Source organism: Myotis daubentonii, chromosome 8, assembly GCF_963259705.1.
Source record: "Myotis daubentonii chromosome 8, mMyoDau2.1, whole genome shotgun sequence".
Taxonomy (NCBI): domain Eukaryota; kingdom Metazoa; phylum Chordata; class Mammalia; order Chiroptera; family Vespertilionidae; genus Myotis; species Myotis daubentonii.
Genome location: NC_081847.1, coordinates 46,142,768 through 46,170,460, shown reverse-complemented (window position 1 = coordinate 46,170,460; position 27,693 = coordinate 46,142,768). Strand labels below are relative to the sequence as shown.

Genomic DNA, 27,693 nt, shown 5'->3' with positions numbered 1-27,693 from the left:
TAGGCTGTTCCCTCTTGTGTTGCCCCCTCCTGGCTTCCCACAGACTTGCCTCCAACTAGAGGCAGAGGAATGATTGCAATTTTCTGGAGTCCACCCTGGAGGTGAGGTCATGCTCATCACATAAATGATGCCCAATAAATAATGCAGATGGAGGGTACCTCAGTTAGGGGGCAGAATGGTATGGTGGGAGGGAGATGGGCACAGGGGAAAGTTCTGGGAAGGGAATTTTGGGGGGAAATCTGCACAGATTAATCTGACCAGCCTATAAGGCTAATTTATAGAAAAAGCACAAGAAGGGGAAAACTCCCTCTGAGCAATTAGAGAGATGAAAGAGAAGCTGGGAGTGCCCCTAATTGCATTACAGAAGAGGAAACCAAGATGACTTACCAACTCATTTGTTGAAGCTTAAAAGGATGCTCTGTGGAGCCAGGATGAAAAGAGGCCCCAGTTGGCTCGTCAGTGGAGATTCAGCTTCATCCTCTGAGGAGCGTTCCTATCAAACTAGAGAAATAGGGCAGGAGTCGCCTAGGGTGGAGGAAAGTCCGTCCCTACACTCTAAACCCAAATAACCCCTTCCTTAGCATCAGGTTTTATGTTGCAATCAACATTCCCAGAACTTCTACTGCCAGTTCTCCAAAGTGTGTGTTTGCTAAGCATCAGCATTTTGAGGAATCCCGATCTAAATCTTCGTCTTTGCCCTCCTCTGACTCCTGGAGTATCAGACTAAAACAGCTCATAGAAGGCTGCGCAGAGTCTTGTTCTAGAGTTTGTGTCCAGCTGTGGGGTACAGAGACGCGTTATGGAAACAAAAACAAATGCCAAGACAAAGTGGGGATGGCAAATTAACAGGGGTAAGAGAAGGAAAAAAAAAAGAGTAGTATACATAGCAATAAAAGAAGAAAAAGTTTTTCAATGCCCAATAGACAGAAAAGTGGTTTTCCTGGTTTTCTTTGGGCCCCACTGGGCTCACCACTGTTGCTGAAGGTGAGGGCAGAATGCTTCTGCAGAATCCACTCCTGCAAAGGTGATGCTGAAGGAAGAAGAGAGAAATCTCCGCAATCTTTCTACCAGATCTTTCATTTTCAGGCTGACACTAGCAAAGTGTGTGTGGCGGGGGTGGGGTAGGGGAGGGAAGGGGGAAATAATATCTGGACAAAGAAAGGCTCTCTCCCCAAATCTGTCAGCTTTAGGTCAGGAGAACCTTTTCTGTGGAGCGCAGGATATAGTTTAGCATTGTGTCTGATTCCAAACAAAAACTAGATAAACTGTTAGAAATCAGTATTATTAGTGGCATTGCGTCTCTTCCTCACTCTCACCCACTGCCAGGCCACTATAATAACAGTGTTGTTTTTCACGCTTGAAAGGAAAATAGGCGATTCCATCAAGAAAAGGCTTTTACAGGGAGGCTGTGTTATTGCATTATTATTTGGACTCTCACTCTAAACATATGAATGATTCTGGTTTCTTTTAAAATGGGCTCAGGGTGGTGGAGTTAAATCTCTCTGGGCTAGAACAGTGACTCAGTCAGAAACAAGTCAAAACCCCCTAATGTCAGCCTAACATTTACGATATAAATGAGCTTATTTTTCCCCCCTCATAGTTTAAACTTCTTCTAAGAGACAGAGCTGTTAGAAATAGGCAAGTCACCGCTATCTTCAAGCTTAGGGCACCCTAGCTCTGTGAATCCCTTTTAGCTGGGAACCGTGTGATAGTAAGGAAAGGCAAGATATTTGATGTCAGAATTCTGGGTTTAAATCCTGGTCTGCCATCCATTAACCATCTGTGCTTGGAATAGTTACCTATTGTTGGTCACCTGTAAAGTGGGGGTGACCGCAGCCATTACTTACCTGGTGTTGTGAGGGTCAAACCAGTCGATAAAAATGGAAGCTCTGTATCAACTATAGTATGCCATGGGAATATTTGCTTTCATTGACAAAGGTACCTTTATAATCAGGGGAAAGAGAAGACTCTTGTTTCATCCTCAATATAGTTTGCTATTTATTTAGCATCGTTTTTGGTGTCCTACTGCTTTCCAGGCAGCAGACCAGAGACCAGGAGGATCCATTGCCACTTCCTAGTATTATTCTGCATTAGTGTGAGGTTTACTCCTTACCCAGCATCAAATGATCTTTTTTTGGCTTTTAAAAATAAGGATAAAAGCCCAAGAGCCAGAAAGATGAAAGATTAAGTTAATTTTTTTAGAATAACAAATCTTTTCATATATTCTTCTCTCATTTATATGGTGCTGGTAATTTTTAAAATTAGATTTTCCTCTGGGCATTTCATACTAAAAATGATGAAGTTCCTTGTTCCATGTAATTGCATTTCTTTTGATTTTCTTTTATTATGACTTGCATATCACTGACACTTTTTTCCTGGAATGTTAAAAGTATACATCATCCAGCTAAAAGGAAAAAATACTGTCTTAATAAAAATGTAAGAGAGAAAGAGAGAGATATAAAGTGGATATTCCTCTCTTTTGGTTCCAAACAAGGCAAAGTCCTCATTCCTGATTCTTTGTACATGCCAAGGTTGATGTCATGGATCCAGACCAGTTTTGAGTTATCTGAAATGAAAAAAAAGAAAAGAAAAAGAAAAAGGCAGTTCAACAATCTTCTGAAGCTTGAAAAACAAATTTTTCACAGTCTGATAACCTGAAAATGACTGAACGGATTTTCTCTGTAATTTCCAGAGAGGGTGGGGGTGGGGATAAGAAAATACTCTGGGAAAAGACTTAAGGATGGAAAGTTTGAGTTCGAGGGGGTCCAAGAAGTGCTGGAGGCTCCAAAAAGGAATAACATGGTGATTCTGAGTAACATGTGATTCTATTATCTGAAAGCCATAGCATTCCTTTGATTGGTGTATTAACTTATCATTGAAACTTACCACTAATGATGATTATGAGTGGTAAGTAGGGCACATCCAAGGAAGGTACCTCTTAATTTTTCATAAAATCATCTTAATTTTTCATAAAATCATTGAAATATGCTTTTATTCTTTTTGAACCGCAGTCCAAACTGGCTGTTGCGTGGATTCGATAGTTGGGACTTTTGGAAGCCTGCCTGGGGTTCTCGTCTCCAGTGCCTTGAAGGTTTGGGCGCTTTTCTTTTGATGTCTAGACTATCAACCACATTCCTGGCTTCCCTACTAGGGCAGTTACTTCCAGGTTCCCTCTTATAAAACCAGCTCTAGTGTTCAAATCTCCGTTTGCACCCAGAATAGCAGGAATGACAACTCTGAGGCTTTCAGTGAGAACCCAAATGCCCTGGTGGCCGGTTTCTTCCAGGCTCCCAATTTCTTAACCCTTTTCATCCTTCCTGCTTCTAATGCACAAACACAAAACAAAGTCCCAGGATCTACAAGTTAGGTAACCTTAGATCCGGAAAGAGCTTTCAGAGGACACGTGGGCCTTCTCCTCTTGTTACAAATGAGGCTCTTGGAACCTGGAGAGGTGACTCCCTTGAGACAGGAGTAGTCGGCACCTAGATGCCACAGTCTGGCCACTGATGTGACAAGGACAGAAGAACAGACAGACAAACACAGGTGTCAGTCGGGGACGGCATGATGAGCTCTGAGCCAGGGCACAGCTCTGCTCCAACTCCTGCTTGGAGAGGGTCTGTTCCATCGTCAAACATTAAAACTCGGAACTCTTACTTTCTTATTGAAAGCCCTTTTAGATTTGATGGCAATGACATTATAATATTTTAAAATTTAAAATTACCCTTTATAAAATTACCCTTTTCAATTGATGGACCAATTTAGTAAAACTTACCTATTCAAATCTGTAATCCATCAACCATGAACTTATGCCCAGGGTCAGATAGCTCTCAAAAAACCTCCAGGTGCATGTGGAATAACCCTAATATTGTTTCTGCAGTTTTTCGAGTTGTTTTAGAGGTTCAGGATTGCCTCTGAAGACATGTAAATGATGTTTCAGGCTTAGGCAGAAATGAAAGGCACATGAAGTTGTAAGACTTAAGAATTTCAAGGACGTGGCAGAGGTGAAAACTCACCTCGGGAACATGAAGTTTAGACGTTTTCAGCTGCTCATTTGTCCAACACACACCACTGTCCACTTGTCCCATCACTGTGTCAGAGGTGTTTCACCTGCAAGGGCTTGTAGAGCAAGCCCGTGGCAGACCTCAAGCAGATAGCAAGCTTCCTGACCTCGCACCCTCTCCTGCAGGTTTCAGGACCAGCCCAGATTCTCCCATCAGCATCCACGACCAGGGTCCTGTCACCAGGACAAGGTTCCTGGAAGGTCCATGCAGCCGTGGCCAAGGCCTTGCTGTGACTGCAGAGGCCTCAGCTGTTCACTGAGCCATCTCAGAGGGCAGGCATCACCGTCTTCCAGAAAACTCTCCTGGAGCAGGGCAAACAGAGGGAGACCAAGAACAAAACCAGATCTGGAGATTAAACTTCAGCTGATAAATGCAAGACAAGGAGAGAACAGGAAAGCAAAGAAAAAGACAAAAGAGAAAGACAGAAAAAGAATTTCAGGGGGAAAGGGATTTGGGATATAAGAGAGGCATCCTGTGTGCGTTACAGTGGGGTCGGGACACCAGGGAGGTCCCTGAGGACTGGCTCAGGTCCAGCCTTCTCTATCAGCCCCCTGCACCCCTGCCCTGTAAACCAACTGGGCAGGATGGAAGGGGTGACTGCCTTCCCTTGTCTTTGATGCCGCATTTTGGAGGCACTGCCCTGAACCCATTCTCTCTCAGCTGCAATTTCTGAACTGTTTAAGGAGAGTGTTCCTGACTTGTTTGGCCTGTAATGCAGTAAGAACTTGCCCCCACACACTTGCAGCCTTCCAGAAACACGGAACATTAAAGGATTAAATACCCAGCGAGCAGATGGCTTATTGTAAAATGCTCTGTGGGCAGGTTCCTAGGAATTGAAAGACCCCCAGCTTTGTTAAGTGATGAAAATTTTCCAAAGTTAAGTCAGCAGAGAAAACTGTCACGAGTCCTGAGACGGAGCCGCTGGTGCCTGCGGGAGGAGGACCGTGGGATGCTGGCCAGGCGGCAGGCTGTTGAGCAGGGTAGGGAGTGTGGGTGGCTCTCCCCGCGGTGGGGAAGCTGCTTCTGTTCCGGCCAGGGCCACAGTTGCTTTTGAGTCATCAGGAACCATTGAGTGGAGCCATTGGACAGATCGAAATCCAATTGTCCCTGGAGAGGTTCTTGGTTCACCTGTTTTAATATTCTGAAGAGACCTCAGGTTGGCTTGTTTTTGTGAACAAAAGGAAGTTTTGTTCTTCTTGACATCCCAGAATTCCCTGGGAAGCAGCCCATAAATAGGAGGGCTTTTCCTGAATCCCGTGCAAGGAATTGTTCATGTCTCTATCTGTGTGGCACTGTTAAATACTCTTGAGGTGGCGAGTGTAGTGTCGCTCAGCAGGGCCAAACCACAGGCTGAGGATCCCAGGTGCCCTGTGTGTGTGTGGCGGGGGGAGGGGAGGCTGGGGGGTCCTTGTGACTGGTGCTTTCTCTGTGATCCTGCTCGCTCTGCCTGCATACACAAGGACCCATCACAAAAGGGCCCCAACCCCCACTTGATTCCACGCTCTAAAATGCCATCCCCACTTTTCTGTCCTCATGCAAAGCCCTTCAGGCTCAGCCACTTCTAACCTTCTGTCCCCTCCAGTCCATCTTCAAGACTCCCCATGCATTTACTGGGCCTTCCCTGTCACTCTCAGGACTTCCTCTTTAACCTCTCATTTATCGCTTGTCTCTCCAAGACCTAGACCTGTCTCCAACGGGAGAAGTGAAGTATAATTGAAAAAGTGCATGCCTAGGAGCTCATAGAGTCAGATCTCGGCTTTGCCCCTATGAGCTGTGTGATGTTGGGCAAGCTATGGAACCTCTCTGACCCCAGTCTTTTCTGTATGTGGGATCTGACACAACAGTTAGTTCTCTCTCCTCATCCCAGAAGTAGATACTAAATAAATACTTTGATAAGTGATTTAACTGTGGTTGGATGACTTGATTCAGACATGTCCAAAGGAGGGATCAAAGCAAGAGCAACCATGGACACACTCATAAAAGGCGGTGCTAGCAACAGCCATCCAAAGTTTGCACCAATTTTATTATGAAAAGCATGTTGCACATGGATCCATGATTCATGTAGGTGGCCAAGGAGTTCCCACAGTGGAAACAACAATTTGCTAGACCCAAAGTCCATCCTGAAGGCTTCACGAGCCCAAACTGGAGTTTCTTCTTATGACCTTAGGGGCGAACGATATTTCCACGAGACAGTGCATCTCTGAGTTGTCCCACTGGAGGAGTGTTTGTTGAGTCCTTGATTTGGGTGAGGCACTGTGGTTGGGTCCAAGGAGCTTGCTGTCATACAGATGCCGTGGTCGCCTGCGTTTCCCCTGAGTGCTGAGTGCAGCGCTGTGCACAGAACAGGTGCAGTACATGTTTGCATCATGAATTCAATGTGAGCTGACCCTCTCTAAGGTGTCAGTGATGGCAGGAGCTGTAAGACCAATCCTATAGGTGAGGGCACTGACGTAGACCTGCTGGGTCCACCTATGAAGTTTGGGCCCTGCTCCTTGCATGAGGGTAGTCAGGGTAGTAAGGCCCCAGAGGGTGGTTCAGGCCCCATTGGGGACCAGCTGGCAAATAATTGAGGACTTTCTGCAGGCAGAGCTCACAGGCTCCGCAAATGTGTCTGAGCAGTCGCCTTGGAAGTCGAGCTCCCAGGGCACAGCTTCTCTCCTTGTAAGTGCCCACTGCCGGCAACTCTGGCAGGCCTTGTTCAGAGCACACATGTCTTTCTCTAACCTTGTTGATGGTCAATGTCCAGAGCAGGCTCGCTTCACTGTAAGGGAGTGTCCTTGTACCCGGTCAGCCGGCTGTCAATTGTCCTCCTGGAGGTTGTGCTGCTGGAAGATGTTTCAGCCCCTCGTTCACTTGAGGCTCATCCATGAATGCTTTCAGCATCTGTCTCTCTTTGTGTCTGTCTCTCTGTCTGTTTCTCTAGCTCTTTCTGTATCTCTCTGTCTCTGTGAGTCTCTCCATGTCTCCCTGTCTGTCTTCCTCTCTCTGTCTTTCTCCTTTTCTCCCTTTCTCTGTGTCTCTCTGAGTCTCTCTCCATGTCTCTCTGTCTCACTGTCTGTCTCCTCATTCCCTGAGGCTCATCCATGAATGCTTTCAGGATCTCCAGCTCTGTGTGCGTGCTTGTGTGCATAGCCCTGCACTGTTCTGGCAGCAGAGCTTACACACTGCCACAAGTCCTTCACAGCACATCTCCATTCAGACGAGAGGCCACACCTCACACCTGCATCCATGTGTTCACGAGTCGGAATCCAGAGCCACGGTGCTGACCTTGCTGGGCCCCCACAGCTGCTGCCCTTGACAGAGACTGCATGTCCCTTGTGCTGGAGGGGTCTGCTCTCCTCCTGGACACAGGAAGACCATCTCCTGTGGAAGGAAGAGGGTTGTCACAGAGCCAAGCGGTGCGCCTTGACATGCATCTGTTTCTGTTCATGTTGAGTCTTTCCAGGTGAACTGAGCTAAATCATAAACTACAAAGTGAAAGCAGATTTTTCTTAGGACGCCCATCTGGAGCCCACTGAGCGAGCTCCCCAGAGCGCTCAGCCCTGGTCCCCGCAGCGCAGCCCGCACACTTGCGCTTCTCTTTGGGCGGGTCGGTCCATGTTTGGGCAGCCTGGGGGATCACCTCGGTCATGTTGACGGGCACACAGCGATTTTTGGGTTGCAGAATTGGGGAGCTGGGAACAGGGTAAAGCTCGTTATATCTTGGGATGCTTTTGAGCATGGTGTTAGCAGCCTGGGAGTTTTAAACAGTGTCTGTGGCTTATTTACTGAACACTGAGAATGCCTCGACCGGCACCATCAGGGGGCAAATCTGGTGGTGGGCAGATGTCTGGGCATGTCATCAAGGCAAGGGCCCTGAGGCCAGCGCTATTCTAAGATTCCAGAAAAGACATCCGTGCTGATTTCTCAGCCCGTCCTAACACAAGTGTCAGAGCAGGCATGGCTGGAGGCTGGTGGTGCCCGCGAGGTACTGCCATCCCAAACTCCCTCTGCTTGGCTCTTGTCACTCTGACGTCCCCCACTCCAGGTCTGAGGCCACTTTCAGCAGGTTCATATTAGGAAATGCGGGTTCTTTGTATTCCCCCCACCACCACTACCCACCTCAGTCAACACTTGCTGATTTAAACAAGTGAGAATCAGACATTTGGCCCCCAACTCCGGCCCTCCGCGTTTAATAAATGAAAGACCCTCTGCCCCTCCTGATGACAGTGATTAGGCCAAGCCGCAGAACTTAGCAAGCATCTGCTTTCATTTCCCATTTTTGGCGTATCTTCATGAATTAACTCTTGCAGCAGCAGGGAGAGGGGTAAGCACCTTGGCCGTGCCACCACAGCCCACGTGGCAGGCACAGTGGAGCGCTGCATGCATGCTTGGCCCCAGCTGTGACCTATAGGGAGGCGCGCAGGGATGAAGGTCATACTCAAGTACTCTGAGGCAGGTGCGGACACTGGCGGGGAGGGGGCAGGGAGGGGAGCTACACCTGTGGCTCCAGAACCAAGAAAGAACAGTCGGTGGATAAAATCCAAACCCGAATCTGCCCATGGAATCCGGTGCCCACTCCAGATGTGGGGAGTCCTGTCTGATTCTGAGGAGAAGCAGAGCGTCCCACCTGCTCCCGAAGCTGTGCCGAGCCACACTGACGTCACCAGCTCTGATTATCACTGGCGTGAGGGGCAGAGGACTCTGTGGGACAAATGCCTGGATTGTGGTCATAAAAGCAAAGAGATGGGAAGCACACGGGTGTGTCAGAGGGCACGGGAGCATGGCCTCCTTGCTGCAGAGAGGACAGCCTCTCTGAGGCCTAGAGGATGAAGTGCACAGCAAGAGGACAGACCATGTGTGGATTTGAGGGACAGGAGGATCTTAGAGGCCAGAGGAGGCAGAGGCAGTTCCCACAGAGACCAGTCAGTCATCTGCAGTAGTTGGGGTGACAGTCTCTGGCATGCATCTGCAGATCATAAATCACATCCTAGGAGATGCAGGAGAAAAGATGGAGAATAGGTCATTATCTGTGGGAGCTCAGGATGGCAGATTGGAGAGAGGATCCTTGGACTGAGCTGCCCATAAAGCATTCAGATGAAGGAACTTGAAGGCCTGGGAGATAGAGTGAGTTGGTTGCCCAGATTGGCACCCAGCCTTCCTAACTTCTCATCCAGAACAGTGTTCACCCACTATGCCACCTCCTACATTTTAAAAAGTCCATTAAAAGGAGGATAAGAATTGTACAAACTTTCTAACCAAAGGAGCCCCATCTCCACACAGGTGAGCAAGAATTACAGAACCTCTGAGTCCTTCTGTAGAATGCCATGTGCTGTCAAAATAGGTTAGCTCCCTTCTTTGTGTAATGTGGGAAATGTAATTGGGGTTTTTTTAATAACTGACATACCATAAAATTCCATTTAAAGTGATTGGTTTTTAGTATTTCACAAGGTTTTACAATTATCATTATTATCTATTTCCAGAACTTTTTAAAAATCACTATTTTCCTCTCCCCCTAACCCCTGGCAATCAGTAAATCACTTCTGTTCTTATGGATTTGCTTATTTTGGAAATTATATATGATGGCATCATACAATGGCTTCTCTCACTGAGCATAATGTTTTCAAGGTTCATCCATGTGATATGAGTTCTTCATTCCTTTTTATTCCCCCCATTCCTTTTTATGGCTGAATAACATTCCATTGTATGGATACACCACATTTTGTTTATCTCTTCATTAGTTGATGACATTGACATAGTTTCCACTTTGCTTGTGTACAAGTTTTTGTGTGAACATATTTCAGTTACCTTGGTTGTATATCTAGAAGTGGCATTGCTGGATTGTATGGTAACTTCAAATTTTTGAGAAACCACCACTGTTTTCCACAATGGCTGCACCATTTTCTATTTCCTCCAGATGAGTGTGGGGTCTCCAGTTTCTCTTGCTCCTCACCAACACTTGTTTTTGTCTTTTTTACATGATAGCCATGCTAGTGGGTGTGAAGTAATATCTCATCGTGGTTTTGGTTTGTGTCTTCCTAATGACTAATGATGTTGAGTGTCTTTTCTTGAGCTTATTGGCCATTTGTGTATCTTATTTGGGGGGTTAAATGTCCATTCAAATCTTTGTCTGTATTTTAATTGGGCTACTGGTCATTTTATAATTGAGATGTAATAATTACACTTTCTTTACTCCATATACTTTCATGCCAACACAATATCATTTAGTGGTATTTTCCCAAAAACAGTGAAAACAGCGTAAGCCCGGAGCAAGGAAAGGCCAAGTGCCAGCAACTGCAGGACACTCAGAGGCTTCTAGCCCAAAGAAGGTAGTGGAATGAGGAAGGGTAGGAAGGAAAATGGAGAAACTTTCTTTTAAAGCCAAACGCTCAAGGCAGGTCACTGAGGCCTCTGTGCTTGTGAGATCCAGCAGAAGGCACCCTTAAAATGAGGTCAAGTGCCTGGGTCTTTTCTCTCCTCCACAGAGTCCTGCATGATAAATGCACCCCCTTGCCCCCCCTCCCCACCCCCTCTCCACACACAGTGTTTTGAATGTATTGAGAAAGCTGCTGTGAATGCAGGAGAATATTGCCCAGCAGTTCTTAGAGGGCAGGGCCTGGGTCTCCTCAGCTCCTTATAAACGTATTTGGTTCCTGAATGAAGAAGCGACCGGAAGATGAGATTTCAAGGTTTAGTGTAGATATGGTCTATTATATGAACATGATGAATCAAATAGCACAAGTGTTAACATATTTTTAGCACATTTTGCTATAGATGCATTGTGTCACCCATTTTTACCTTTGGTCTATTTTTTAAAATCCTCACCATAGGATGTATTGATTTTAGAGAGAGAGGAAGGGAGAGGGAGAGAAACATTGATCGTTTGCCTCTTGTATCCACCCCAACTGGGGATGGAACCCACCACCTGAGTATGTGTCCTGACCTGGAATCAAACCCATGACTCCAGCTAACTGAGCCAGGGCTCCACCTATGGTCTTTGAAGTACTGGGTTGTTGGCACCTCCTGGCAAGAGGGAACTAAGCCCACAGGTGGCTGAGTACCTTCTCCCTGCAGTATGTGCGTGGCTAGTAGAGCAGGGAATTTGACTCTGGTCTTCCCTCCAGAGAGCACCTCCTACCCTGGCCTGGAAGGCAGTTAGACTCACAGCATCTCCGTGATCCTACCTGGGAGCGGGCTCAACTCTCTGCCAGCAGGTGGACAAGGCAAGCAGCCTTTGACCCAGCTCCTTGCCTTCAGAGTCCCCAGAGCATCAGACTCCTTTGCAAATTATTTTCAGATTGTGCCCTGCTCAGGAAAAGAAGGAACCAACTAGGCTTCTCATTTGGGGCCCTCCCTAGTTCCTGAGGGCCCCTGCCTAATTTGCATCCTCAGCTCAATTTGCATCACAAAATGCACCCAAATGTCCCTGGACTTAACTGCGGTAGGCGGGCAAGTTTTGTTTTTTGTTTTGTTTGGGTTTTTCATCTCCTGCCATTTCTCTAGCAGGTTTCTGGTTACATCCAGATGACACATAGATTAAGTTTCATTTCATGTCGTTAGCCGGTGATTCAACTAGCCCAACTGCCTGGGCCAAGACCGTCCAGGACCCAGCCCCATTCGCTGGAGATGGCTTCTTCCGGGTGGCCTTGCGAGCCTGGTGGCCCAGTCACCACACTTCTGCAGGCGGGCAGCTGGGTGTCCTTCAGTTGTATGCTCGAGGGTTGTTGTTTCCTCCTTTCCTTTTCCCCCAAACCTGGAGTCAATATTTTGGGAGTCAGGGGGGCGGGGTGAGAGGAAGAGCAGGGGACAGAAGCTTGCCACTGCCGCAGCGGCTCTGATCTGCAGGAATCCTCAGGACTCATTCAGCACAAAGCGGCTGCAGAGGAAATCCTGCCCAGCCAATGATAAGCGGGAAATGGAGTCACTTCCTCACCAGCTGCTTTATTCAGGCAGAAAGAGTCCTCACTTCCTCGCGTGTGCTCTTCTGGCCACCACTCATAGCAGCAGGGCTGCTGGCTTCCCCTTTTAATCCCAGGCATGTTAGTGTCTGGGGAATTGCAGCTTCCTGGGATTCAAGGGGAACTCTCCTCTCCTCTGAAGTGTGTGTGCCTCGCTTCCCTCCTTCCCTCACTTCCTTCTTTCTCTTTCTCCCCTCTCACCTGGCAGGTGCCTGTCCTTAGGCTCTGGGGACTGGAGCCGGCACAGACAGCATTGGGAATGAGCCTCACACCCCTGAGTAGCATGCAGGACTAGTTACATGTGTTCCCAAGGACATCCAGAAGCAGCTCAGGACCTCCATCACCTCCCTGTCCTATGAGCATTTTACCTCCAGGCAGCATTTTCCAAGGGTGTCCTCAAAACCCAGCAGGAATCTCCCTGACAGAGGGAGAGATGGCCCAATGAGTTTAGAAAATGCCTTTGGCGACTCACAGGCATTCAACTAGGGTGTTATTCAACATATGTAGCAACCAATGAGGCACAGACACTGACTAATCAAATTTGATGCTGACCATTAGCATTAGCTGAACATCAGCCCCTCATAGGGAGACTAGAGTCTGCTGCAAAAAAAGCCCTGGATTTTGTTTAAGCCTGTCACCACTTATTTGTCCTTTGCACACACCTCCCTTTAAAAATGATTATCTAGTAAGATATGTTTGGGAAACCTGTTCTATAGTAAAAGATATCAGTTTATTTCATGTCCACAGACATTTGCTGAGTGCCTAATATGTGACAGACACGTGCTCCAGGGATCTGACAATAAACAAAATGTGGCTCCTGCACCTCCAGGTGCTAACCGAGAAAGGACAGACTTGTGAACAGATGCTCTTCAGATAATACAGTGAGCAGGGAGCAGCCCAGGATTATTTAATTCAACCTGGGGGCTTGGAGAAAGTTGCCTGCGTAAAATGATTGCACTGAATCCCTGAGTGAACAGAAGTCAATTTACAGGTGACAGAAGTCGAGCAGGCGAGCTAGGCTTAGGCCAGAGCACTGGGAGATGTGGATGGCATGGTAAAGGATTTGGACTGACACATGGAGGTGACAGCTTTGATTCCGACTGGATAACCCTGGTTGCTCTATGGAGGGGGTATTGAACGGCAGGCCACAGACTGAAGGCAGAGAGATCAGATGGGGAATCATAGCAGAAGTGCTGGGGAGAGAAGGTAACGGGGATGGAGAAATCAGTGGTGCATACACTGCCCTGTCCAGTCCCCTTGCCCTTCACTTCAGTGCTATCTAGCTGACCTCTAGATACAGGAGGTACAGCCTCTGCATCTCTTTCCCAATGGCTTTCTCTAGCCTCTAGAGCCCACTTTGCCTGTGCACATGACGGGCCATAACTGCTGGGGTATTGATGCCTCCATAGGAGCAAACCTCAGCCAATGAGTGCAAGAGATTGGTGTGTAAATACCCCAGCTCCCTGGCCCCTTAGTGGAATAACAAATGGTGCATTTTCTGCACTGGCCCCCAGGTTTCTCAGCGGGATTAAGTTCCAGTTACCAGCGCAGCAACTTGCTAGGTAAGGTAATTCATGGCTACGTTCCTTCCAGACCCCCTACTAGTGGTTCCTGAGATCATCTCCCAAATAACCTGATTACACTCAAGTCTTTGTCTTAGGGTCTGCTTCGGGAGGAGTCCCACCCAAGATGATGGGATTTCCCATTGAATGAATGGTGGGGGAGGGATGAGAAAGAGGAAAATGTCTAGAAGTCTCTCAGGGTATAGGTTTACTTAACAGCATGGACACTTTGAAGATAGGAAGGGAGACAACTTACTGGAGGAGGCGATGATAACTCCAGTTTTGGACTGGCTGCATGGTAATTCCGGTGGGACCTCTTAGAAAGTGACTGGGATTGGAATCTGGTAGTTAGAGGATCAAGTGGGGTTGCATATGAAGATGTCAGAGACACCATCATGGGATGGTATCTACGACCATGAGGGTGAAGAAGATTGGCCAAAGGAAGAGAAGGCTGTCCAGACAAGCCCGGGAGATGGAGCACCTATCAGGGCAGGCAGAGGAGGAGGTGCCCATGGAGGGGAAACTCTCCAAGACCGCTGGGAGCCCATCCAGTGTGTAAAGCACCCAGTGAGATACGTGCGAAGAGCATCCAGTGAATATAACCATGCGGAGGATATGTCTGGTCTCTGGGTGGTGGTTTCAGAGGCACAATGGAGGAAGAAGCCAGACTGGGTGGATTGAAATGAAGGTGGGAAGACAGCCGAGAAGGTGGGTTAGCAACTTGTCCAAGACGGCAAAGAGAGAGAAGATAACGGTCAGGATGGAACACAGCATCAGCAGTCACTCTGAGGAAATCTGAATTTACTTTTTTTTGGTCAGTGGATAAATACCCCCAACTCCCTTGTCCTTCAAGGATTAACTCAGAAGCGTGTGTTCTCTAGTGAGGAAATCTGAATGTTTGTATGCCAAGGATAAAAGAGACCAAAGGAAGGGTGAGGTTGAAATTGCTGTTGAAAGCAGGAACAATTGATGGAGGAAGGTTCCAGAAGCAATGGGAGACTGTGGGCTGTAGGTGCAGGGTACAAAGGGTCGGGGAAGGGCAGACAGCAATGTAAGCTGATGAGTGCTCCAGGATAGGAAGCTGCGATAATTCCCACCCAATGGCCCCGAGTTTCTCAGAGGAGAAAGAGGTGACAGCAGTTGCTAAACAGCGAGGAGAATATGTGAGAAAAGTGGTGGCTGTTTGGAATAATCATGAAAAGGAACAGGGAAAGCATCTGAGCAAGGGTAAGGGTATGCTAAGTGGTTTCAAGAACTCACTGAGTTTGGAGGCCCTGAATTCAGAGTCACATTGGTCTGCATGGTTGGGTGACTTCCTTCGGCAACACTTGAAGGCCAGAGGAGGCTGCTATGGGATGGGGTCCAGGCTGGAGCACAAAGGAAGGTCAGGATGGGAGGAAGCACGTTGAGGGAAGCAAGGAGGAGGCACCAGGGAGAGAGAAGAACCCACGGCTTGTAGATGTTCTAACCCAGTAAGCACAGGCGGCCTCTCCTCTCCCCTCCACCTCACATCGGCCTATCGGTACCCGCTGTAAGTAACTCACTTGACCTGTCTAGATTTCATTTGCCTCACCTATTGGAAAAGAGCTAATATCTTTCTTGGGCATTATTATACCGATCTGGGAGATCTGAACTTACCTGGAGGGTCCTTGCAGCCAAAGTTTTGTGTGACTAGGGCGCATCCTTGCCTTTTTTTTTCTTTCCCTAATTCTCAGATTGTTATGAGAGAGGTGATTCCCATGGAGACAAAATGATAAAGCCATGAGAAATGGAAAATACCCAGGGCACTTGATAGCAGTGTTTGATTTCCTGTTGGCACCATCTGATTTTCTTTTTACTTCCCTCTTACCACCGACAGGTGTGCTCTGGGCAGGATACAAAATGGCAGCACACCTGCGTTTTGGTCAGTTCAGAGGTGCACACAGAGGCAGCATCTCTCTGCATCGTACGCTCTTTAGGTCAAGATGGCTCTCTCCCCCTGGGGCTCTCCATGGTCATATAATGCCTGTATCCACAGTCAGCTCAGAGGCTGTGGGATGAAGCCGAGTGTCTCAGGTGTTTATAGCCAACTGAGCCATATTAAATTTCCCCACCGTCTAAGGAGAGCCGCGAACCCACACCGAGCCAGGGCCCTGAACTTGCAGACGCTGGTTTGGCTGTTACCTGTGTCACTCAGTCTTAAGTTGGGAGCATCTTTCCTTGCCAGTGGATCTAGGGCACACGTTCCAATGGCTGAACCGTATTCCATCCTATGGATGTGCCGTAAGTTCTTTACCCAGTCATGTTTTCACACATTTAAGTTGTTTTCAGGTTTTAACTATTATAAACAATCAGAGCATTTTATTAATTACTTTTTTCAAGATAAATAACCAGAAGGGGAATTACTAACAAAAGGACAGTATTTTTAAAGTTTTTGATACTCATTGCCAAATACGTAAAGGTCTCTCCGTTGATCTGTCCTCAGGGAGGAGAAGTTGTGTAAGAGCACCTGGCCCCCACCCTCACCCCCACCCCGCTGGTTTCAGCAGAACTCAGCATTGCTCATCTGATTCGTTTGTCTTTAAATCTCATTTTATTTGGAATCAGGTTTAAGTGAAACTTTTTTGAAGAGGAAAAGGAAGATATTGGAGGGTGGGCTGGCTCCAGGGAGGTATGCGTGTAGGGGTGGCGAGGACGGGGGGTTAGAGAGGGAGAGAAGGGGGTGACAGTGGCCCCAGGCCTGGTCCCATTGCAGGAGAGACAAGGACACTTTTGCTGTTGACTCCCTCCCCCCAGCTTAGGAGCCTGAGCCTGGTCTGTTCTGATCCACACACCCCCTGGCTCACTTTCCGCCCTGCAGCACGGGTTTGGGGGTGGGAGTGGGGCCTTCCTGTCCGGTTGATGCCGGCCTAGGATGGAATTCAGACTCAGACCACCTGCAACCTCCGAGTTTGAGGTTTGTGGAGATGCTGCCTGTGAAAGAGTGACTAGAGCTGGGGCACTGCCTGTCTCCTCTGTGATGTGAGGGTCAGCAAAAGGAGAAAGGACCCCCCCTTGGGACCTGCTCTTCGCACTCCTGAAATTGGGCAGAGCCCTTGCTAGTCCTGGCATGAGCCAGGCTGGCAGTGCCTCCAAATACATAGACTGGGGTTTGGTCTGAGTCACATGACAATAGCCCAGGTTTTCTTTTTCCCACTTTGTTGCTTCTAATACATAAAATGAGCATGTGTTTATTTAATACAGCTTTCAGACTTAAACAAATAATGACAGACTGTTCAAACAGACTTCGGAAATCGCCCTAATCAGGATGTTTGGAAAAGCAAGAAGACTGTAGGAAAGGAGCTTTTAGGACCTTCAGTCCTGAGCCCAGAGGGTCCGCTTGGCACTTTGGAACACAGATGGTAAAAGCTCAGAGGCCCGATTCAACCTCGGGGGGGTTAATGATGCCTCAGCCCACAACCTAACTTACCAATAGATGAGGAAGTACAGATGGGCATTGTAATTTCACTTCCTGTCTTCCACCGGAACACATCACGTGTGCATTTTAATTCACAATTTCTGTAGACATCACCAGGCATCTTTAGAGGGAGCTTATGAAGTGTGCTGTGAAAACCTGCCCTTCCCTCCTTCCCCTCGGTGGACCCTCTGGAGGGAGGGGCAGGTTCAGGACGCCTGCAGCAGGTTTCAAGGGAGCAGACTAGAGAACAAGTTAATGTTGCCACTAGTTCACGTTCTGGGCCACGTTGACAAATGGCTTTGAATCACCTACGTTAATCTTCACAATAACCAATTTTATGGGTGAAGTAAATGAGGCTCAGGATTGGGTAATTTGTTCAAGGTCATGAGCAATAAAATGTCAAGGCTGGGATTTCACCCAGACCTTCTCTCCAAGTCCAGAGCTGTTCCCAGGCCCCTGGGGGCTGCATCAGCGCCTCTGCTCTCGGTCTTTGGGTCAAGAGATGCTGTGTTAGCTCATCCCCCCCAGATGTGCATTTTCTTTGTAATGCACATCAGCAATGGCCCATTAGGAGCACAGTGCCAGGAGAGGAAGGGGTATTTAGACATGCATTTCTTCTGCCCCTGGGACTGTGCACCAGGCAGATGAGGAGGGAATGCCAGCCCATGTGTCCCTGCTTTCTCCACTTTCCCAGGATGGCTTCTTGTCCAGAAAGGTCAGACGGCCAGAGTCTTAGTCCGTTTCATAGTCAGCCACTATGACTATAGACAACTCCAACTGGTAACTAAAGAAATGTGGAGTCCAGCCACGGACCTTCTTTCCTACTGCCAGTGCTCCGAGGGCGTCCTTTGGCTGGGCTGTTGGGGGTTCCAGCTTGCCCACCCCTCAGGGAGGGCTCCCAGATGTTCCCGGCTGTGTCTGTGGGACCTGAGGCTGCACTTTGCAAGGGGCAATTTCTCCTGCCTGTAAATATGTCCCGACCCCTTTCTGCCCCATTTATCCCTGATTATATATAGGGAAGGTATGTGTCTTGACAAGCAATCATGATTTTTCTCAGCTTTGTGCTAAGAGCACTAAGCACATACAGTGGAGCCTTGACTTACCAGTGTCCTGACTAACGAGTTTTCTGAGATACCAGCTGTCTCTCCTCCGATTTTTTGCATTGAGTTGATAGAGTAATTTGAGTTAATGAGCTCCTTAACGAGCTCGGTCTCGGAACGAATTAAACTCGTAAGTCAAGGCCCCACTGTATTTCATTATCTGTTAGAGCAGGGGTGGGGAACCTTTTTTTTCTGCCAAGGGCCATTTAGATATTTATAACATCATTCGTGGGCCCTACAAAATTATCAACTTAAACATTAGCCTGCTGTATTTGGTCAAACTTCTATTGAACTCCCCACCTAATGGCTTGGCAGGGCCAGGCCAAATGATTTCTGGGGCCTTATAAGGCCCTCGGGCCGGACATTCCCCACCCCTGTGTTAGAGCCTGGCTCTGTGAAGGCTCAATTTTGGAACATTTTAACAATAGATTTACAAAGGAGAAAACCCTTGCGCCCTCTCCTGGTACAAATTAATCTAGTACATCTGAGGTCCCGATCTCCCACTTGCTGGCTCACCAACTGATCTTGTGCTGTTGACACACTAGATAGACCGTTGGGTCTTCTGTGGTCCATGATCACAAAGGTTCTTTAAAACCTTTCTGCACAGGCCACCCTGTGCATCATGGGATGTTGAGCAGTATCGCTGGCCTCTGCCCACAGATGACCTCACCCCAAACCATGACTACCAAAAATATTTCCAGATACTGCCCAACGTCACCTGTGGGGCAAGATCACCCTCAAGACCAGTGAGAACTGCTGCCCTAACCCCTTCTGTGCCTTTTGTAAAAGGTGTTACTGGTCCCAGGGCAACCAGTGAGAGGGTGGGGATGACACCACAGAAACCTTTTGTGACTTTAATAAGCAAATTAAAAAATATATTTTTATTGGTTTTAGAGAGAGAGAAAGGGGAAGGGATATAGAGAAACATCAACGATAAGAGAGAATCATTGATCCACTGCCTCCTGGGGATTGGGCACAAAACCTGGCATGTGCCCTGACCAGGAATTGACCCATGATCTCCCTGCTGGCACCGTTCAGTAAGCAAGTTTGATGGCTGGTCAAGCGTGTTCACCTGCTAGGAATTTGTCTAAATACACACACACTACACACATACACACACAACCCCCACATCTGAACAAGTACATAAAAATTTATGTAAGAGATGTAGCATAATATTGTTTAGTAAACGTTTAAAACAACCCAAATAAAGAATTGGTTCAAGAAAGTACAGCATAATATATGGAATACTATGCAGTCATGAAAAACAATTGTGTAAATCTTTATTTAGTAATGTGAGAAGTTCCCCTAATGTCTTAAACTCTCACCTCCAAGACTACTCCAAGATTCCCAGCGGTGGTTGTATTTAGAAGGCACACTTTCAAACAGGCAGAGTAAGCATCTGGATGACGTATTAGGTCAAGCATGTCAAACTTGCCCCCCGCGGGCCGTGTGCCTTGTTTATTGGGTGCATGTTAGCCTTTGAGTTTGACATACTTGTACTAGGTTAAAGAGAATTCAAACCAGTGAATGGATTCAGAAAACTTGAATCATTCATTGAACATTTATTAAGCACCTACATGTACAAGACCATGCACAGCACTGGGAGACAATGATACCTGGTCCCTTTACTGCAGTATTTGCCCCAAACAGACAAAAACACTGTGAAGGTTGTCAGAACGTCCTCTGCACAGCCATGTCAGAAGTTTCCACGTGTTACTGTCTCCCATAATGAAATCATGCGCTCCCATTCCAGGTTGTTGAAATGCCTAAATAAATCACACCATGTGAAAAAGCATTTCATTTACTGAGTTATATATTTAGATAGATTTACAGAGTTGTCCAAATAATAATTGGGTCCAAATGTGGAACCTAATCTTCCCCAACAAATCCAAGGAACGAGCTAAGACAACCCAGAGACCTTTGCTACAAACACTGCAGGCCTGGCTTCTAAGCAGCGGTACGAAGGGAAGCCAGGAGCCATCTTTGCCCAGGGACCTGTGTGTCCAATGACACAATCTGACCATAAATGACCACATGCTTGTAAAGTTCACAACTTGAGTTAAATGCAAAGTTGTGGTCATCCAGTCTGGCCATCCCTCCCTCGCCGCCCCCCCCCCCCCCCCCCCCGGAGAAACCCAAGGATAGCTTTCTTTCCCAGAGAGCACCCTGTCCTTGACCTCAGAAGCTAGGCCTGCAACCAGCGGAGGCCGCCCTGCTGTGTCCACCACATCAGCCTCCCGGGCAGACCAAGCACTCACCGAACTGTTGTTAGGGCATCAGCAGAATAAAGGGCACTGGTTGGATCTGGGTTCAAATACTGGCCCTACTGTTGACTAGACAAATCCTTTACCCTCTGTGATTCTCAGGGTTTTTCCACCTACAGAACAGGAATAAACAAAACGACTCCATAACTTTGGCATGAAGAATAAATAAAGTAATGCATGTTAGGCATTCATTACAAGTGCCTGGCATATAGCAAGCATTCAATAAAGGAGTGTTGTCATAGTCATGGGGTTTTATTATACCTATGAATGGCCATGCTCATGAAAATTGCAAAGCCTCCCAGATTTGTAACCGCTTTTTCTGTTTTATTTTCCCCCTTTGAACTTACCAGTCTCTAACATACTTATATCATACATTAATTTTGTTTATTGTCCATCCCACTCGACTAGATAAAAGCTTTGTGAGGCAGGAACTTTCAACCTATGTCATTCACTGCTGTTTCTCTAGGGTGTCTGGCACATAAATAGGATCTCAATAAATAATTCTTGAATGAAAATGAAAAGAATGGGTCCGCTCTCCGTCTCTAATACCCTCTCTTTTTCTTCCCTCCTCTCTCCCCTGCAGGACGCCTTTGTGGAACTGTATGGCCCCAACATGCGGCCTCTGTTCGATTTCTCCTGGCTCTCTCTGAAGGCACTGCTCAGCCTGGCCCTGGTGGGAGCTTGCATCACCCTGGGTGCCTATCTGGGTCACAAGTGAAGGCAACAGGCCTGCCCCAAACAAATATGCAAAAGGTTCATGAAAGCAGTAGAAATATATGCATTGTTGGGATGTACCATGAAACGGAGCTATGGTCTCTTAAAAACAAGCAAACAACAAAAACAGCTTTCAGGCTCCACGTCGAATCAGCTATTTACTGCCAAAGGGAAATACCATTTATTTTTTACATTATGGAGAAAAAGATTTATTTATTTAGGACAGTCCCATGGAGCACCCTGTCCTTGGAAAGCCTACTACCAGTCATTGCCAAGCTCCACCGGTGTGGCTCCACCTGGATCTCCTGTGCCTATAAACGGATTCGCTTTCCATGTTAGTGGCCGGGCTGACTCACCATCTGAAGGGCAAACTGATGGAGAACGTGACTGTTCCAGAAGCCGGCCTGCTGGCTGCTGGAGGTTTGGAAGAAGGTGTTCATTTTCCTTGCATGGATTTGCCCCCGGGGCCTGTGATATTCATAGAGGGAGGTGCTTGGAGGGAAGTGCATTCTTTTTCGGCCAGAAGAACCTACACTTTGCATATGGCTCACATGGTACATGCCTGGTTGGCAGAAAAAAAAAAAATGGGAACTTCAGATGGACTTGGTATCCGCCAAGATTTCCACACCGAAGGACAGCGGTAGGAAAAATGCCCTTAAACCTTAGGAAAGTATTTTTTTAAGCTACCAATTGTGCCGAGAAGCATTTTAGCAATTTCTACAAAATCATCCAGTACCTTAAGCCCTGATGTGTATATTCTTATATTTTGGATACGCTCCCTCTCCAAAAACTGGCTCTGTGCGTGAAACAGAATCCTTGGGAATGCGAGGAAGTGGACGTCTCGGCGACTCCTTCGGCATCAGGAAGGCTGCCGTTACAGAAGCATCAGGCCGCCACAAGTGCCTGCCTTTCCGCAAGAGGCCGCGGTTGGAAGTCCCGCTTGGTCCTGGTTGGGAGGCCTCATCCTGGAACCGAGCCTGGGCACTCGCTGGCCTGCTCCATGGATTTCAAACAGAGGCCTGTGGTCTCCCGGCATCTGGAAGCTGAGGAGTCAGAATTCCACTGTCAGGAACGAAGAGCAGGCTGGGGCCTGGTACACCGGGGCCCTCCAGGTATGCCCTTTTCCATGTCGAGTGTGGAGCCTGGAGCCTGGGAACCAACGCTCCTAAGATGTTTGTCACTGTGCAGGGAAGGAAACAGAGGCACTCTGCCCTTCCTAGCAGGGGGAGGTGGTGAAGGCTGGAGCGCCCCCACGGAAATGGAGCAGCAAAGAAAGGAGGCACGTGCGCGTGCAGTGTGGCCGCTGCGCATGCATGCGAGTTGGCTGCGCGGCCACCCACCCGTCTGAGCAGTTTAGAGCAAGGCTTTACATGACTTAGGGGAGGGTCATAAATCCTGAAGGAAGCCCTGGGATGAGGTGTCATGGATTAATTGACCCAGGTCTGTGGAGTTGCGATGTAAAACATTATCTTGTCATTGTAGTTTGGTTTTATTTGAAAACCTGACAGAGGGGGGGAAAAGTTCAGGTGTGGAATGTGGAGTTTATCTGTACCTCCTGGGCATTAAAAGGAAAAAAAAAATAGTGGTGGACAGCTCTAGAGAAGTAGTGAAAGAAGTGATCTTCAGCTGATAAACTAGGAAATATGTCAAGTTTAGAGAGCCTGAGACACACGTGGAATAACTGTGGCATTATTGCATTATATACCATTTATCTGTATTAACTTTGGAATGTACTATGTTCAATGTTTAATGCTGTGGTTAATATTTCAAAAGCTGCTTTTAAAAAAAAATACATGCATCTCAGCATTTTTAAAAATTGTATTTAGTTATGGCCTCTACATTCTTTGTTAGCAAAAATGATCGTTTTTCCATTTGAGAATTTTGTCTCTTAATTGTTTAAAAGCATTTCTGAGAAGATGAGCTAAGTCCCAGGTCTCAGCTACTGGAGAAACCCTGGAGCACGCCGGCCACGGAGTTGTGTGCACTTCCATGACCACATAATTGTTTATTGCAAGGTACATACCTGTTGTCCCTTTGCCCTTGATCCTTGAGGGTTTATTTGTCCCTGGACAAATCAGAATTTTCAACTCACATTATTTAGGCTTGCATACATGTTTGGTTAAACCCATGAGGTTCACTCAGTTGAAAATCGAGATGGGAAGTGACCAGGGGATTAAATTCTGGCTCCGATGGTTTGACCTTTCGAGAGTTGCTTTCCATGGCCTGTTTCCACACAGACTCATCCAGCTCCCTCCTTCCGCAGGGCCCTTTCCCTGGCTGTCCTTCAGGTTTTTCCTGACATGCGGTGGCACTTACGCCCCATGCCCCACACCGAGAAAGCAGGAAACCCCATGGTATGAAGCCAGACCTCCCTGGCGGGCCTCAGGGAATGGGACGGTCAGACCTTTGAATGATTCTAATTGTTAAGAGAAATATTATTTTATGAAAGGTTTACATTGTCAAAAGTGATAAATATGGAATATCAAATCCTGTGCTGCTATCCTGCCAAGATCATCTTAATGGAGTCAGTTTGCAGTACACTCCAAGTGGCGACAGCCTCCAAGCTGCTTTAGAGTAACAATGAAGAACATGGACGTTTTTAATATAGAGTCTGTTTGTGTTTTATTGTTGTTTTTGTTATTGTTCAAACTGGGATTTGCAGAATATTCAAAAAAATGTATATATATATTAAAAAAAAAAAAAAAAACCTCCCAGGGGTTGGCTTCTGGCTGGTTTCCTTTGCTGTGGGGTTTTGTTATCTGGTTTTGATGGTGAACGTGCCCAGCTGCCTGCCCCCAGAACTGTACAGTATTGTGGCTGCACTCACTCTAAAAGTAGTTATGTTGCATTTTTCTTGTTGTTAAAAACATGTTAGAAGCAACGAATGTATATAAAAGCTTCAACTAGTCATTTTTTCTTCTCCTTTTTTTATTGTCTCAATTATTTTGTGATCAGACAACCAGAGGACCATTCCTACTTATTTCTTGTTGAGAAGAGGTTCACACCCGAATACATGGTGCATATGTTGGCCAGGGTCAAGGTTAGCTAGAACACACGCACTTCCCCAATGGGGGTCAAGGGCACTAAACAGAACCACAGAAGAAAATCACTGAAGAACCTCTGCGGTCCTCCCAAGCCCCAGTGCACAAGCACTCCGAAAGAGAGATCAAAACAGTCAACATGTACTATAGCAGACAGTTCATCTGAGTTTGTACAGTGGCTGAAAAATCTTGTATGTTTTAAGATTTGGGTTAAAGTCACATTTCGAATTTAGGAAGCACCTTTGAATATTCCAACAAACAAACAAAAACATATTCTGCCCCAGCCCACTTATCTCTGCATATTCAGATATGACGTTTATTTCTTTAGTAAGTATTTATTGCTTATCATTGAAAGATCTAGTCCTGGCCCAGTGTGGGAAATTAGGAAGCGATTATAAATCAAGAGGAGTTATAATAATCAGGATGAAACAAATAAGGCAGTCCCCACACATGTCTGGCTTTCATATTAAGGTTCTACTAATTGAACAGAATTGCAAGTCATCTAACATGTAATTAAACTTATGCTAAAATGACTACAAATGCGAACTTAAATTCTCATTTCAATTGTACTTCTAAGGCAGTGGTTGTTTTTATCCTTTCTTATCACTAATAGTTAGTAATGTACACCTGCTCTATCAGAAAGAAACAGGAAGGGCTTGAAATACAAGCCATGCTAAGGAAATTAGGGAGTCAGTTGAAATTCTATTCTGATCTTATTCTTTGGTGTCTTTTGCTTCCCAGACAAATGCGGTTGCACACTTTTTAAAAAATACAATTCTACATTGTCAGGCTTATGAAGGTTCCAACCAGAACTTTATTGTTATTCAATTTGGATCTTCCAGAGATTTTTTTTTTAATTATTATGGGACAAAGGACATTTGTTGCAGGGGTGGGAGGGAGGAATTTTCAAAAGAGCAAAACATTCCCAAGATTGGATTAGAGCGTGGAGGTTTAAGAAGAGCCAGGACTGTGAGGTATGAAATGGAAATGAGTGTGACCTTTTGCTAGAGGTCAATGTCATATCTCCATGAAGGAACTTACAAAACAAGCAAGAAACATTTTAAAGTTCTGTGATAATGGTTAGATTCTAGAGACATCAGAACAACTCAAAATCCAGCTCTGTACAGCAGTGCATAAGGACCAAAACTCTTAAATATTTGCCCGCAATGGCATATATTTCAAGCCTGGGTATGTCTAATGGCTACTTAAACAATAAATTTGCAGTTTTAAACAATAGGATATTTAATAAAAACCTTCTGGTTGGTAGGAACATCTGTTTCTAAGTATTATGCACAATACAGAAAGAAAATAAAAACAAAAAAATGTAAAACTCAATTGAGCAAGTGGTAATACAGGTCTATTGTCTTTAACCCAAAAAATCATTCTGTTCCATGTCTGTGCTCATAGGACAGACCTTGGACGACCACAAAATATGCATCCCACTGGACACAAAGAAACCCAGATGGAGTATGAATGGTATTGCACCAATTCGTCATGCTACCCCAGAAAAATAATTTAAAGCCAATTTCCTGTTGATGATAGTTTGTTTTGGGTACCAATGTAAGCCTAGCAAACAAAAACACCTGTGCAAGACAGAAAGCCTTCATCAAAAGATCCTGGGACTGTTACCAAATGTGACTGTGATGTAGATACTTGGTAATGCCATATACCTAAACCTTTTGGCGACTCTGCAGTGGGCCTTCCAAGCTAGCTCATTTTATTAAGTTTTTCCCTCTGGGGCACCATTTGAAGGAGTGATAGCCAATCAAATTTCTCTCGGGGAAGTGTTAGTGGTTGTGTTTAATATACTGTCTTCTTAAGTTTTCAACCAAGCTTTGCTTTTGTTTTGAGATTATTTTTGTCTGAAATAAAATAAGTGTATAAAAAGTTTTTTTGTATTGAAAGCTTTTGTTATCAAAATTCCACTTTGACCTTCCATGACTGCTTTTAAGATGAATACTTTTTAGGGGTGGCTGCTATCCTGTAACACTTCACACACACGCACACACACACACAAACATGGTAAGCATATTTTAGATGGTTAAGATAGAGTAAGTCTCTAGTTGATCAGCATTAATGAAAGGGCCTTTTTTGTGTTATCAGAAAAATCCACCTTGCTATTAAACTTTCCTTGTCTTTTCAGTTACTATTGTGAAGAAAAATAAAGTACAGTGTGAGATATTGGTTGTGCCCTAGAATTGTTTATAATGTGGTGACAAGACTTTGCTCTGCCATTCATCGTCATTAAACAAGACTTTAAAAAGCCCCTTAACAAGCCAGTAGAACCACCAGAAACCTCATGCTAACGAAGCCCCAGGGGACCTGGCTATGGATTGCCTTACAGGTGAAACCAGTAAGAAGGCAGCCCTTCTGTTTCCTGGTTACTAAACCTCCAGGTTAGTTAGATCCAAGATGGACTAGGCTTGGGTTCTGCTCCCAAAGAGAGCCATTGCTGTTATTGTGTGTGCTTGTCCACACCAAGTGGCGATCCCAGCCTTTACCTGCAATCTTATATAATAAAAGAGAAACATGCAAATTGACCATACCTTTGCTACACCCACAAGATACACCCACCAGCCAATCAGGAGCAAGTATGCAAATAAACCCAACCAAGATGGCGGCAGCCATGGAGCTGGAGCAAACAGGAGGCTTGGGTTGCCCCTGGCGATGGAGGAAGCCAAGCAGCCCTGGCTGGCTGTGGGCTCTGCTCAAGGCTACAAAGTTTCAATTATAGAAGATAAATAAATCCCAGATACCTGCTTCCAGCCGCTGTGGCCTCCGCTCAAGGAGGGTCTGGGAGCCTGGGTTTCCTGGGGCCTTGGCCAGCTGGAAAACAGCCATCAGCCCCTCACCCAGGCTGGCCAGACACCCCAGTGGGGACCCCCACACTGAAGGGGGTGTGGCCAGCATGCAAACAGCCCTCAGCCCCTCACCCAGGATGGCCACACCCCCATGGAGTGAGGGTCCCTGTTGGGGGGCTTGGCCAGCCTGCAAGCAGTCATCAGCCCCTCACCCAGGCTGGCCAGGCACCCCAATGGGGACTCCCACCTGAAGGGGGTGTGGCCAGCCTGCAAACAGCCATTGGCCCCTCACCCAGGCTGGCCATGCCCCCCCAACGGGGACCCCCACCTTGAAGGGGGTGTGGCCAGCCTGCAAACCACCACAGGCCCCTTGCCCAGGCTGCCCTATGCCCCAAGGGAAGCCCCACCCTGATCCGGGACACCCTTCAGAGCAAACCAGTTGGCCCTCACCTGTGCACCAGGCCTCTATCTATACTAATAAAAGAGTAATATGCTAATTAGACTGGGAGACCTTCTGGATGTTCTTCTGGACAAAGCCATGGTGGCGGGGCCGAGGTATAGGCGGTTAGAGGCCAAGAGGGGAGGGCAGTTGTGGGTGATCAGGCTGGTGGGGGGCAGGGCCGTTGGGGGTAAGCAGACCAGCAGGGGGGCCAGTTGGGGGCAAGCAGGCCATCAGTGGGGGTCAGTTGGAGGTGATAAGGACAGCGGGGGGTGGGGCAGTTTGGAGTGAGCAGGCCAGCAGTGGGGTAGTTGGGGGTGAGCAGGCCAGTGGGGAGG

At 46.9% G+C, this 27,693-nt stretch overlaps 1 protein-coding gene across 1 annotated transcript in view; it reads left to right on the top strand.

The window, feature by feature from the left end:
* BCL2 (BCL2 apoptosis regulator) overlaps positions 1 to 26,004 on the top strand; it is a 166,025-nt gene extending 140,021 nt beyond the window's left edge. Inside the window, exon 4 of the mRNA XM_059706280.1 lies at positions 20,944 to 26,004. Within this exon, the coding sequence (XP_059562263.1) occupies positions 20,944 to 21,078 (135 nt within the window). The 3' untranslated portion in view covers positions 21,079 to 26,004. The remainder of the gene's footprint in view (positions 1 to 20,943) is intronic.
* The last annotated feature ends 1,689 nt before the right edge of the window (positions 26,005 to 27,693 follow it).